The following is a 15069-nucleotide window of genomic DNA, read 5'->3' on the forward strand; positions in this document are numbered from 1 at the left end:
TAAGGTAAAATGCTACAAAAAAGTATTTTTATTGGTCTTCTCTGCTACCTTTGAATGTATTTTTTATTGAACAGCAGAGCAATAACTACACTGGCTATTGTAGTTGTTAACTATGTAAGTATCTCATGATTCTAAAATGATCGTAATGTATTTATTTACCAAAAAAAGTCAATTTTTTTTCATTCATATCAATTGGGATGTATCCTTAAGTAACATTCCAATGGTGAGGGGTGAGATACATTTTAAGAACGAGAATTTAAATAGGGAGTTTTTAAGCTTTCGTTTGTGTTTTAAATAATCTTTGTTATATGACTCTTAATGTATGCAAGTGTAAAAAAACTGAATGCAATTCTGGAAAAAAAACTTTTTTTTTAATTTAATAGTTTTTATTGCAAATGAAATATTTAATCATGTAATTAAACAATTTTTTTTTGTACCTTACAAAAAAAAGTTGTCAATTAAATCTTCAAACGTAGAAATGCAAGAGGATAAAGCCATATGTAAGATAAATCAAGATCTCATCCTTTAACTCCCCATGTATAAATAGGTAAAAGGATGGTGAAAAAAGTATTTTTAGCCACTAATCCTTATGAAAGGTAAAATTAATATAGATTAATGAACATAATTTATTCGTGTTAAGCAAAAATAAAAAAATTACTAAATAAGACATTTTTTCAACAATGTTGAAATTTTTATGTTGCTGTATCGATTCACGTATTATTATTATTATCTTTGGTAACACCTGTTGGAAGCTTGTTCATATTATTATCCAAATTATTTAAGTCATTCACAAATGAGTAAGATAAGTTCTGAGCCTTGCTATGTACCCATTTAATGTTAAAATTACTTTTACTTGTCGATCGGCAACCAAACCACCAATATCCAATAGGCCGTGGAAACGCAGGGTTTGCTGAATCCACCTAGAAGAGGACAAAAATTAAATTTATGTACAAGTAATAATCTTTTATTGTGCTTAAAAAAAACAACTTATATTATTTTAAATATTTTCTGCAGGATTGTATAAATTAATACGAATGAAATATCTTATAAGATTGTGAAAAAAATGTTCTATTCTTCATAATAAATACCTTATTCAAGTTGGAAAGAACTTAACTCTACTACTTAGAACTTTACTTTAGTAAGAAAGTTCTTAACTTTAATATCGAATGGCTTCCAGATGAATAATATACTACACTAAATAGACAAGTATAATAAACTCTTTCTTATTAAAGATCACAATGTGGTATCTGGCTACGTTATAAATGTAGTCTTATAAAATTTTAATAACTTTTTGCTTTTAAATACTTTTTTTTACAAAACATACGGCTAAAAATGACTTTTTTACTATATGATAGATATTAAAAAACCACTAACACTTTCCTATTTGATTTCTTATGTTACGCTCTCTGAAAAATCAAGTCCCTCGTTAATGTATCTAAAACATACGTCTTCCTTTACAATAGTATTTTTTGCGTAAGGCCTTTCACACGATTTTTTCCGAGATCCTACTCACCTTCGAAAAAGTACAATTCCGTTCTGTTCTCTAATATTTTGTCATAGCATATTTTTTGTCCAGATCCCAAACCACTTTTATAGTCTTTTAAATCTCCTCACAAAGCAATAAACCAAATAACAACAACTTATTACCTTTTCTTTTTAGCAATATAATTTTTAGAAAAGCACACTAACGTTCGTGGATCCTATTGCACATACACATATACTTTAGCATATGGTCCTTATTTTAAATTTATTAAGCTATTTTACTACGTTGAAAAATATTGCACGTTGACTTAAGCACAATTATTATATAAAGTTGGTATACAGATTTTAAGAAAATGAGCACATCCATATATAAAAGCTCTCATTCTCAGACCCCTCTTAGCCCACTATTCAAATGAGGTTAAATTTTAACAATTCTTACGTAATTTCCATTGGGTTGCAATATTGGTTACATTTTTTCACCCCAATGCTCAGCTCTCTTTACACTTTTTGAAAAAAACTCTTGGCACTATAACAATTTCCAAACAGCCTATTTTTACCACTCCTTAGCTCCACGTTATTTTTTTTCATTTGAATACAGTAATTTTAATAGCTGTATAATTTGTTTGCACATTTCCATGCAGTCTGCTTAAACCTTGTTTTGTCCGATAAATTTTTATTTTGTCTTTTTCCATATATTACCCGCTTGCACATTTCTATTAAATATTACTGTTTGAAGCTTCATATTGGTTTTGTATACAGTTTAAACAATAAATTGAATTTAATTTTTTCACTCGGAAAGTATGTAACAGAGCCACTCGATAAAAATAGTGTCGTTTACCACACACCATGTAAAAATTTCCACTGCTAGTATGTCAGTCAAACATCGAGAGCTGTAAAATTAAGAATGGCAGAATACAAACAAAAGATAAAGAAAGAAGAGTATGCATCCATACAATCACAAAATAGCATTGAATTAGAACATACCTCTAATTTTGATAAAATAAAAATTTTAGACATAGGAAAAATTTACAAAAATCGCAGTTTTTCTGAAACGTTTAATAAACATTACTTTAATAATAATGTTAATAGACAAAAAAGTACAGAGAAATTAAATAGTTGTTATAAGTTTATCGTTAAGTCAATTAAAAAAGGGGACTGACTTGATATACATTATTTAAGGACCCCTTTTATCAATGGTATTAGGAAAACATGAGCTGTTTACGTACATCTCACAAGAAACTGCTTGCGATTTTTATTTGACTGTATAACGTGCTTTTACTATGTCACTTGCGTATGTGAAGGGTATAAAAGGGTATAAAAGGGTATAAAAGGGTATAAAAGGGTATAAAAAGTACTTACCCAAGCTTGAAACTCTAACTATTTTACGGTCTTACATTTTTTTTGTAAGAATCAAAGGTATGTTGTACAGCTAACTTAATTGGTGTTTATAGTATTTTACCAAAATTTGTATAGAAAAGAATTTTTGTTACTCATAGATTTTTGTACCTGATGAGGGTCGGGACATCGTTAAAACGGCCAAAACGTCGTTTTGTTTTTTAATAAGTACAAAATATGAGAGGACCACCATTGGACGTTGTTTTTAATTATCTACCAACTGTCATTGGAAATCTTATTTAAAAATTTAATTAATATTTTAAATAAACTGTGCAAAAACATTTTCGACAATTTTTTACTTTTGCTAATGTAAAGAAATTAAATTTTTTTTTCCTTTTTTTCAATTAGTTTACATCAAAAATCTCTTTCCAAACAACAATTCCTACTTTTGAAGGATGTTTTTTTTTGTACGAAATAAAACACAATGATGATAAATTCTCTGTAAACATAGTTCTTGTTTATAAATACTCTTTTCCCAATTTTTTCTGTAGTTATAATTTTTGCCTTGATTTTATATTAAAGTAATTTCGTTATTCGTAATCTTGTACTGTTACATAATTCATTAACTATACTTAAACTGCGTATTCATAAAAGAACTGTTTCAATTTTTAAATTAACCTCATAAGTTGGTAAGCCATGACAAATATTATTTATAATCAATTAAAAAATTTATATGAATATTATTATTAAATTTGTCAACACTTGTGAATTGCATAATCCATGCCGTTATATTTTTTTATTTTTCCTCATACATAATTTAGATTCTTATTATTTAAAAAGTTAGTATAATTGTTATGAGAAGTTAGTACGACGCTAGTTATTAAAAAGTTAATGTCTTTCCCAAAAATATCAGAACAATCATCGGTTGGTTCTATTTATGGTACTTGAAATAATTTAACTTTTTTTGTCTTCTTTAAACTATTTTTACAGCTTCTTAGTGATCATAGAAGCCTTGTCTCATATAATTAAATCTATTTATTTCAATTCCTTTTTTTTTATTCAAATAATAAAAATAAACTTTCTACATAGTTTTATTCTAGTGGTGAACAAAATGTTCTATGACTGGTCATTACTTTTGCAAGCAGTATTCATGCTATACCAGTTCATTCTATAGATAAACTTTTTTTTTTAAGGGAAATGAAATAATTCGTTGACATTTCATATAGAAATGCTTTTCATAAGCTTGCTGGGCCATCAATGAAAAAAAAATTTTTTCTGTCTGATCACATTCAATTTAAAAAATTGTGATTTGTGATCAGAGAGATTTGTAACGGCTAGAAGAATGAATTAAAAAGTATAGTAAAGTATAGAGTTCTTGGACTTGTGTAACTTCTTTAAATATTTTTATCTATACCTAATATGAGGCCTAATTATAATACTGTATAAGAATGTAGAAGTAAAGTAAAAAAGCCCATTAGACCTTTTTTTAGAAACACTATATTATCAATAAAATAATAAAAATTGTTTTCCAAATTTCATGTCCATAAAAATCTTCTGCGATTAAAATCAAAACAAAAAGTTGTCTTGAAAAATTATAAAAAAATATTTACTTAATTTACACTACTTGTTTATTTATTTCTTCAACCTTAAAAAGTAAACTAAATAAATTAAGTATTTTACTGATTTAAAATATGGGGTTTGGCGCGAGAAGCACACAGAGAACGCAGCCCCACCAGTATATATATATATACGGTAGTGCATATTGCTTGAATAACTATAGTGATAACATGGTGGGACCTTGAAGATGTTGTATCAGTTAAATTAACGTAATCATTATATTTAAATTAATGTATGGAGTCCAAAAAAGTTCATTTTTATATGCACAAAACAGTTAGACAACTTGAGTCAAATATTTTTAAGTACTTTTATTTGTAATGTAACGTAAAAGCATTTGTAATGTAACGTAAAAGTTTGATAGATAAAAAGACAGTTTGATATATCTTTTACATATAATTATTTTGTATGCATGTACATTTATTAGAAAATCTTAACTAATAAAAACATTTTTTTTCAGTATTCTTGTATGATGTTCATGACTTATCCAGCATGCCTTATCAATCAGGGGCACTTTTAAAGATTTTTACAAATTTGTTATTTACGATGTGTACACGAATGAATATGCAGTGAGTACACACAGTAAGATAAAAAGAGAATGAAAAGAAATTAATCTTTAAATCTTTTTTCTGTTACTGCTACTAGTACTATTTCTTATTCAGTCAATTCTCCATTGACTTAACATATACTTTACACTGTACTTTTAAAAAGATATTTTAAAACTTTTATTTACACTTTTTACAAGGTACATAGATGGACTTTGTGCATCCAAACAATGAACAGTTATTATATTAACATAAGTGAGAGTATAACCATAGATTAGTTAATATTAACTTCATTTTAATGTACGTCAAGGTGTAAAATTTATAGTATGTTAAGCTATTTTTGTTATGATAAGTGGTAAGCAATGTGAGAAATTAAAGTTTTTTGATACGTTTTGAATATCATAATACTAACTCATACATTAATAAAAATAACATTTAGATCTGCAATAAAACAAATAGGAAATCATACTCTTAATAACAATATATTTTTTAACGTAAGTTAAGTAATTTAATGAGTAATAATGGTGCTATTAGGCATATAGTGTTAACCAGAAAAATTTATTATTATTTGTATTTTAAGAAAAGTATAGTTGAATTTTAGTAATTTTGTTTTTTGTTAGCAAAAAATCAAAAATATGTACATATAGTTTATAAAGAAAAGTAAACTCAAAATCTATTTTCTTATCTCCGTATAACAAAAATTTTATAGAGACTAATAGAAATTTGTTATATAGAACATGTTGTATGTGGAAAAATTTTGAATCGCAATACATTGTTATTACAATTTATTAAGAGTGTATTCGTGCGTAGAGTGTAAAGGGGTGTAGCTCTAATACTAATGTTATAAGATTAGATTGTCATGGTATATGCTTCATGGTATAGGCCTCAGGGTAAATGATAGGTGCCAAAAAATAAGATGGTAAGTAAGTACAACATCAAAATCTTAGAAGTAATAAAACAAACAACCTAAATTTTATAACTAATAATAAATCTATTTTACATTAAGTTAATATGGTTAGTGTTATTATGGTTAGAGTTAAAAAATCAGCGTTAAAGAGTTTTTAATAAAGAATGAAAGAGGAAGAATCAGTAAATATGAAAAGTAATTTCAAAAATAGCAAGCACTTACATTAAAACTGAGGAATATTAAACTGTTATAAATAATTACTTAAAAACACTATCAGTATTTTGGTCTTAGAATATTATTTTGAAACTTTTGAGCATTTAGGCTTGTAATTGCGTATTATTTCTTATCTTTACAGAGTGTACCTACAATAGATTTTTTAAATAGAAAAAATTTTTAAAAAGCAGGTTAAGCTTTGTACTAACATACAAACTTTTTAGAAAACTCTACTACTAAAGTAGGTATTGATAGACAAACTCTAGAACTTTTCAAAATCCGTTTAGATATGCTTGAGCAATACTGGACCGAGTTTCTCAGACTTCATGACCAACTAGAAAAGATTACTTCAGCAAAAGACGACTATTTCAAATCGGATCATCATTTAATAACGGAGTTTAATAATACTTAAGCAAAGTCTGCTATTGGCAAACAAATTTGAGATTTTCTGGCACCCACTGGCTCACTAATGATCCTGCGCACGCTGTTACAGTGACTAATCAAGTCTTACTTCTTGCACTCTCGTTGCCTACATTTTTTAGTAATGACGAAAAGTAGGAATCTTTCTAACAATGTTTAACTTCACTCGTTTACAATAAAACTAATATTTTCAATGTCGTTAAACTATAATACCTGCTTTCCTTAGTCGAGGAAAAGGCCGTGCACAGGTCGAAAGGATTATAGATCACAGACGCAAATTATACTAATGCTTGGAAAAGACTTACCCATTGGTATCACAACATAAGACTCAGGCATTTTAATAATACAAAAAAATATGAAAAAGTTACTTTAGCTTTCCGAAATTTGTGCACAAAACTTGCAAGACCTAAACGATCTCATAGATCAGGTCGAGAAAACAGTGAGGACTTTAATTGATTTAGAGTCTAAGCTCGCTTAGGCTACTTCTTTCGTTGGATACTGTATTACTTAAAAGTGATTTCCAACTTCTCGTAAAACCTGAGAGGTTTTTCAAGAAGAAGAACCAGTTTTCTTATCATAAAACGATTTGACTGAATTCCTTAAACGTAGGATCCAAAGCTTGGAGCAATCGTATACAACATCAGAGAAATCTGACGATCGTTCAGGTTACCAGCTGGGCGGTAAAAAATACACCATGGCCCCTTCAGCTCAAGCGATTGGTTCTACAACTAACAAGATAATTCCCTGTTGCCCTTTGAGCAATGGTACCCATATGCTCTTTGGGTGTAAGAAATTCAAAGATATGTCGCTTCAACAAAGGCTACAGTACTGGAAAAACGAGAAACTCTGCTTAAACTGCCTTTGAGCTTCTTATTCTGCTGATAAATGACCTTAAGCCAAGCGGTGCTTCGTCTGTCAGGGCAAACACAACACGTTAATTAATCCAGAAGACTCAGGCTCCAACATCACAAAACTCGGTTCTTCATCAAAACCAGTGACTGATTGCACGCTTAAAGCTGAGCAAACTGGCTCCACACAGCATGCTACGATGTTGTACTCTGCCACGACCTCTTCAACCGTAGCTCAATCAATGGCTGTGGAGAGGATAGTTTCACTAGCTACTGTTCAAGTGATGCTGGCTGACCTCAATGAAAACTCAATTCCCGTTCTTACCTTAATTTATCCAGTCTCCCAGCAATCGCTCTTTTAAAAAAGAGCTGCTCAACAACTATACTTGGATCTCACAAGGGTGGCTATGTCGATTTTTGAACTTGGTGGTGTGGTCACGTCAAAGTCACAATCTGAGCTGTACCTGATCGAAAGGTCCAAAGTCGATTTACAGTTTAGCTTAAACGTCACGGCTGTAGTCCTAGATGAATTAAGGAGACCCATACCTTCAAGAAAATTAGCGGTTTATTTTTGGTCCCACATTTAAGGAATTCGATTGGCTGATCCTTAGTTTTCAAAACCTGAAAAGATTGATTGTGTTTTAGGTGCGAAGCATAAGAAGAGAGAATCTCATGGTCGCACCTGGTGGTAGTCCTGTCGCCCAAAAATAATCTCTTGGGTGGTTGCTTACTGGTCAAGCTCATTAAAAAACTTAGTCTAAGATAAATGGTTTTATCCAGGCCTTTTACACGTTTGAAAAGCTTTCCGTCACAAGTCTCTTCACAAAATTTCAGAAGATAGAAGAGCTTCCCTACCATAAGATCCTGTCTTCAGACAAAAAATTTTGTAAACAGCTCTTCGTTTACTCTTATTTTTGCGATAAAAAAGGGAGGTTTGTAGTGCGTTTTTCATTTTGTATACTCCCAGCTTCAATGGTTCTCAGGAAATTGTCCGCGCCTCTCTTCTGTATTTAGAGAAACGGTTGGAGCAAAATAAGGGGCCTTCAGACGCCTAAGAAGTTTTCATGCTCAACTATCTTGCATCAGGTCATCCGGAATTAGTATTGTCGGGTGCCAGACTGCGAAATAGTTATGTTATGCCTTATCATGTCATGTACTGTCTTCAAGCAGGATGATTCTAAGAAAGCTCACGTCATGTTCAACGCGTCGTAGAGAGATTTCATTGGTGTATCATTGAACGACGCCCTTTTAACTCGCTCCAAACTGCAAACTGAAATTTCGGCTGTCTTAACACAATAGAGTTTTTTTAAACATGGATTAACCGTGGACGTAGTCCAAATGTTTCAACAGATCAAGGTTTATCCTGACGACTTTATGTGTCAGGGCATCCTTTGGCGATCAGACAACTTATAGCCAATCCAGAAATTTAGAACTACAACAGTAACGTATGGGACCGCTTTTGTGCCGTTTCTATCACAGTGGGTTATGAAACAATTTGCACTAGAGGGAAGAAGATATAACCAGAAGCTCCTGCCAATTTTTAGCATTAACTCTATGTCGATGACATTTTCGCTAGCTTGGACGACCTAGAGGGTGCACGGGAGATCAGGAGTCAGCTTATCGCGCTACTTGCATCTGTGGAAATAAAATAAAGTAAATGGGTAGCCAACTAACATCACGTTTTTGATGAAAGACAGCCTCATGACGCGTTGGACGTTGAGGTAAAATATAATAAGGTGATACAAACTCTTGGTCTTTTTAAAATACAAAAACTAATCAGCTTCATTTTTCTACATCAACCTTTTTACACTTAATTGAATCTATAAAACGCACGATGATATCTGAAGTCGCAAAGCTGTTCAATCTTTTAGGATTTCTTGGCCCAGTAATAGTTGTTACTAAGATAATGTTTGAAGAGGTTTGGCTTCAGAAGTTGAATTTGGACGATTTTCTGCCTGGGTTTCTGCTCGAATGATGACTCAAGCTTAGAGTCGACCTTAAAAACGATGCCGATTCCTCAAGTCCAGGTTGGATTAGTTTAACTACTACGGATAAGTGTCATTTTTACAGATTTGCTGATGCTTGCAAGCAGATGTACGTAACATGCGTTTACGCACTACTCCCAAGAAACAAATCTACTTATGGCCAAGACGAATGTGGCACAACTAAAAGTGGTTACATTTCCAAGGCTAGTGCTCTGTGAAGGCTTACTGCGCACCATGCTTGCCACTCAGCTGTTGGAAAGTCTATGACACCCACCCAAGTTAGTCAACTTATGGACTGACTTACAAATTATCTTGGAATGACTAAATGGTAAGCCATCCAAGTGCCCAACCTTCATTGCAAACAGGACGAGCGAAATTATATCCTCAATTCTGGACAGCTGTTGGAGGCACTGAAGATTGGTCTACAACCCAGCAGACTGTGTGACCCGAAGACTATTTGCTTCGCAACTCTTAGCCTTTAAACTTTGGTAAAATGGTCTAGAATGGCTCACCACACATGAATCTCTCTGGCCATGCACTCGAGTTGGAGAGCATGAAGTTCATGCCCTTTTTGCTGACGATTTGGCCGATGCCCACAAAGCATTCAATCCAGTCAAGTTCTTACACTCAAAAGAACGACTAACCTTTTAAAAATTTTAAGAAAAGTTGCTTATATTTAACGTTGGCAAATCAATGCTGAAAAACCTCGGGGCTGTCGAAGTCACCACCAACTGTAGAAAAGCTCAATGCTGCCAAGATTCTCTATTGTAGAGCAGTACAGATCTATTATTTTGCCAAGGACAAACGGCTTTTGCTCGAAGGTATGGATCTGAGCAAATGAAGTGGTTTGAAACGTCTGCACCCTTTCATCTGCGACCAAGGTCTAGTCCGAGTTGAAGGGAGCCTTGAATACGCAATTCTAACTTATGGAGAGAAGCATCCAATCACTCTTCCTGGAGGCTGTCTGCTCACTAAAAGACTGGCTTAAGAGACTCGTTGTCTAACCATTTAAGGAGAATCTCAACATATGCAATCTGTTCTTCACTCGCTTCACTCAACGTTTTGGATCACTCGATGCACAAGAGTTATCACCGTAGTATTTTAACAGTGTGTTCCCTGCACACGGCACATTGCTAAGGGCAGAATTCAACAAATGGGTCAACTTCCGGCGTATTATCTTACCCCAACTTGACCATTCACAGTAACCGGGCTTGATTGACTAAGCCAGCCCTTTTCTGATTTTGTTCTCCAAAGACTATGGTGCAGAGACTACTGAAAGTAACGTCCTTTCCTTCATTTGTGTGGTAGTCGAAGCCATACACATCGAGGTGGTATCAGGTCTGATAGTTAACGTCTTATTAGCAGCCTTCATTTGCTTCTGTGCACGCAGGGGTACTTGCTTTACTCTGATTTCAGACAACGCCTTAACTTCCAAGCAGCTGCCACAGAACTCAACAAGCAGTTCAGAGAGTCGTCGTCATTTGTTGAGAAATGCAAAAGTCAGCTGGTGTTGAGAGGAATCCAATGAGCGTTTATACCACTGAAAGTACCACATTTTTGTGGTGTCTGGGAATCAGCCATCGAATCCTTTAGGCAACATTTTAAGAGGGTGATCGGCAAATCAACGCGGATCTTTAAAGAAATTTCGACCTCATGCGCCAAAATCGAGGCGTATTTAAATTCATGGCCACTTTGTCCACTCAGTTCTGACGCTGTGTCAGCTGTCGCGTTGGCTTCTGCGTATTTTCTAGTAGGCACATCGTTATTGGCTTACCCCAAAGTTGACTCCAAGAACTCTGCTCCTTCAGGCAATATGAACCGATGGAGGCTACTCACTAATCTTTAAAACTCCCTCCGGGCTAGATGGAGAAAAGAGGTGCTACACTACGTGCAGCTCCGAAACAAGTGGCTGAAGCCTTAGCCCAACTTGCTAGTTGGTGACATTGTTCTCTTAAATGAAGAAAATACTCCACTTAATCATTGGCCCTAGGAAAAATCATCAAGACATATCCAGGGAATGATGGCTTAGTCCAGGTGGTCATAGTACAAACAGCCACACCGACATTCAAGCCAGCAGTTGCCAGATTGGTGAAGCTGCCAAATTGTAATCAGAAACATTTTTATGACTAGTAACTGTGTGCGTTGAAACTAATAAGATACCATTTCTAGAGGCCTTAAGTTTTTAATTGCATATATTTTTTTCAGTTTTATACGAATTGACTTTACTTGCTTTTTTTTTGTAAATAGTTCTCAATCAGTGGCTTTCTACGTCACAATCTGTAGAGATAGGATACAACTATATCACCGAAGACAATTTTTTCTTTGTCTTAAATTTCAGACAACATTTCAAGCGACTAATTTTGAAATAAACGTACAAAATTTTTTCCATAGAATTCTGATTCTAATAAAGATAATTTACTCGTTTTACACCGTAACAATATTTAAGAATCAGAAAGCAAATTTCTTAACTCTTCTAATTTAAAATATTATTAAAATAAAGATTTTATTTTGTAAAAAACAATTCAATTGCATGAACATAAAGTTATACTTCGTTAAAAAATGACTTTTCACGCCATATGTGGAAAAGCTATGATTTAAGGGATAGCCCTGGATTTCAGAAAAAAATTATTTCACCGAAAACATTAACTATTATTTAATACATACAGATTATTCAAAAATATCCGATGATGATAATTATTTACAAGCAAATGATATTTATATGCAGATTGCAAAGGGGTTAATAAGCTATAAGACGAAATTTAAACGAATTTTACTTCAAAAACGCTTAATAATAACTGTAAAAGCTTACTATCTCTTAAACTGAATATAAAAACTTTTAGTTTAATAATATTACTAAGAATCTTTAATAAATAAGGAGGTTTAGGGACAAGTACGCAATTGCATACATCTTAATTGTAAAAATACAATATAAACAGTTATTATATAAACCAAGAAAGAATAAGAATTAAAGTGCTTATTTCCAAAATAACTTTTGTTGCAGAAAACACCTTACTACTGCCATTTGTTTGAAATTCAATTCTCCTTAGTTTTAGCTTTTGTTGTGAATATTATTAAATCTTGAGTTCAAAATTTCAATAATCTTGGTAAAGACTTTTAAAAAACTTTTTTTTGCATGGTCAAATTTATATAGAGTTATGAAGTTAAGAGTTTCATGTTTGTTTTAATAGATAAAAAAAATAATTTGGATGCACTAAATATAGTTCAAAGAAAGATTTATAATAAAACTGTAAGTGGATATCAAGATTTCTACTGAATTTCGAAAATTTTCTGTAATATAATTATTAGAATGACTTTTTTACAAGTACTTAGATAACATACAAGTAGGTAAAGTAGGATGTATAAAAATATTATACAATTTGTACTTTTTTCCTAACCATTTTGTTAACTGGAAGAAGCGTATTAAAAAAAATTATTCGTGTTTCAATAAGGCTCCATATAATGGTTTGTTGAGGTTTATCATGTTAATAAGTCAAAGTTTGTATGGTTTTTACAATTACATAACTATAGTTCATTGATTTTATACAAACTATACGTATTTCAATTATTGACCTCGTAAGCAGCGTAAAAAAAAAACTCTAATTTATTTGTAAGCCCAACTAACTTAACCACACAAAACAGTTTATTTTTGAAATAACATCTAATTTGCAATACTATTAACGAATATAAAAGAAAAGCGTGAGGGTTTCAAATAAATAGTTGTTTTAAAAAAAAATCTTAACACCAGTAGAAGTGTGGATACGACCCAACGAACATAATACGTTTTTACTTATAAAATAGAAAAAAAATCAAATTTTCAGATCCAGTCTATCCCGAGTAGTCAACTTTTGAAAAGTTTCCAAGCCAAAAAGCTCGCTTTTGTCAAATTTTTGATTGCTTGTATTATCTTAAATAAGTAAAAAAAAAATCTCAAACTTGTGGCTTTTTTTTAAAGTAGAGTTCATAAAAAAAATTTTAGCCGAGTCAGAGATGTGTTGGTCAAAAAGTGTTTGGTTTGTAAAGGAAAGACCAAAACATATTGGTGTTATCCAATTTTTTGCTTGCATTATTAATTATCTTTTCCTTTTTGTTGTTAAGGTTTTTTTGTAATTCATTTTTTTTTTATTTTCATGGAAACGCACTAATAAACTTTTTCTTTTTTTTTTTTTTCTAAGCGTGAAGTATAATTTTGTTATCATTGAAAAAGTTAGTGAACAGCAATTATCGTTGGAATGAGTTAACCAACAGCAATTGGGCGTATTTTTATTTGGTATTTTATTATTTATTAAATAAAGAATTAAAAACAACATATTACGGCACAAAATAATATAAATAATATGTAAGCTGGCCAGTACAAGACTGCGTGCTTACATTAAATCTTCCGATGATTTAAAAATAACTTTCTATCACCTACGCTAACTACATCTCAAACGTCACGCTCACGACTGTCACATTCACTGAAACACTAATTTCTACTTCATATTTAATACCCAAAATATAATTGTATCTCAAAAATAAAGGCAAATAATCCTGTAGTATTGCTTTTTTTAATAGCAAGTAGTATATGCCAGTTAATGGCTCTTCAGGACGTTCATTGCACATAGATTTTTTGGACAGTTATTATTAACTATATATTAAAAAAAGCGTAAAAAGTTTTTAAAAAAAATTACAGATCACCTAACTGTACTTATTTTTTTTTGTTAAATTTTAAAAAATTACAATATAACATGTATCTCTAAGGAAACAATTACGTGACATTGCATTTATATTATCTTTTAAAAACTTGCAATTTTTGTGACATAAAAGGTTACTTCAAAATAAACGAAGAAAACTTTTACATAAATATACAAATCACTTTGCAAATATATTTAAAAACCGAATTTCAAGCGTGCGGAGGGTATGTAAGTACGTCTATGTGAGAAAAATAATTGACAGCGTTGCTGCGTACATTTGCACTCCTCTTACGACTCCAAACTTTGTCCTTGCTAACTATGTAATGAACGTTCTCAAGTTAGAAAATCACGTTAACTGCAAATAAATAATTGTACAAAATTATTCAGAAAAATCAATTATTGTAATACAATACGACATCGATAACTTTTTTTATTCTTATAAATTTCGGAAAAATATTAAAAAATTGGATACTCGTTTATTACTTAATTTTTTTAATAACAAATATATATTATCTAAATCAATACTTTTTTTTACATTTAAAAGCTCTTTTGCTAAGATATATAAATGTTTAAGTTCTTAAAAACACACTTAACTAAAATAATAGCTTATTAAATATATTATTTACGTATTTTGTTTCTAACTAAATCAAATAATAACCATACAGTACATAAAAGTGAACTTTAAAAATAATTTACAAATCACAAAATAACCTACAGTAGTAAAATTTCTTACGTCGAAAATCTCCACTCGTAGCAGAGTAGGTAACGGCCTCAGCTAGTGTGTAGGAGGGAAGACGCTTCAATCCATCTGGAAACTGTTTTATTTTTTCATTTTTATGAATAAGTAACAGAAAAAAAAAGAAAATTCATAACATTAAGAAAGTCTGGTGTTGTAGTGTGGCTTTATTTGGTGCAGAGGGGACTGGCGCAGGACCGTGCAGCAACGGAGGTGAAGTGAAAAGAAAGTGATACGCCAAAACTTCTTCTGACCCACTGTTTCTCGAGATGTAACATCTATTATTATTTATTTACTCTGACACATAAGGTGCC

At 31.6% G+C, this 15069-nt stretch overlaps 1 protein-coding gene across 1 annotated transcript in view; it reads right to left on the reverse strand.

Moving 5' to 3' along the window:
- Positions 1–630: 630 nt before the first annotated feature.
- LOC106639005 (matrix metalloproteinase-14-like) overlaps positions 631–15069 on the reverse strand; it is a 797797-nt gene continuing 783358 nt past the window's right edge. Inside the window, exon 9 of the mRNA XM_089589223.1 lies at positions 631–920. Coding sequence (XP_089445349.1) covers positions 711–920 — 210 coding nt within the window. The 3' untranslated portion in view covers positions 631–710. The remainder of the gene's footprint in view (positions 921–15069) is intronic.

This window comes from Copidosoma floridanum, unplaced genomic scaffold (genome assembly GCF_036245765.1).
Source record: "Copidosoma floridanum isolate Cflo_tuat_1 unplaced genomic scaffold, Cflo_Japanese_pri ptg000008l, whole genome shotgun sequence".
NCBI classification, from domain to species: domain Eukaryota; kingdom Metazoa; phylum Arthropoda; class Insecta; order Hymenoptera; family Encyrtidae; genus Copidosoma; species Copidosoma floridanum.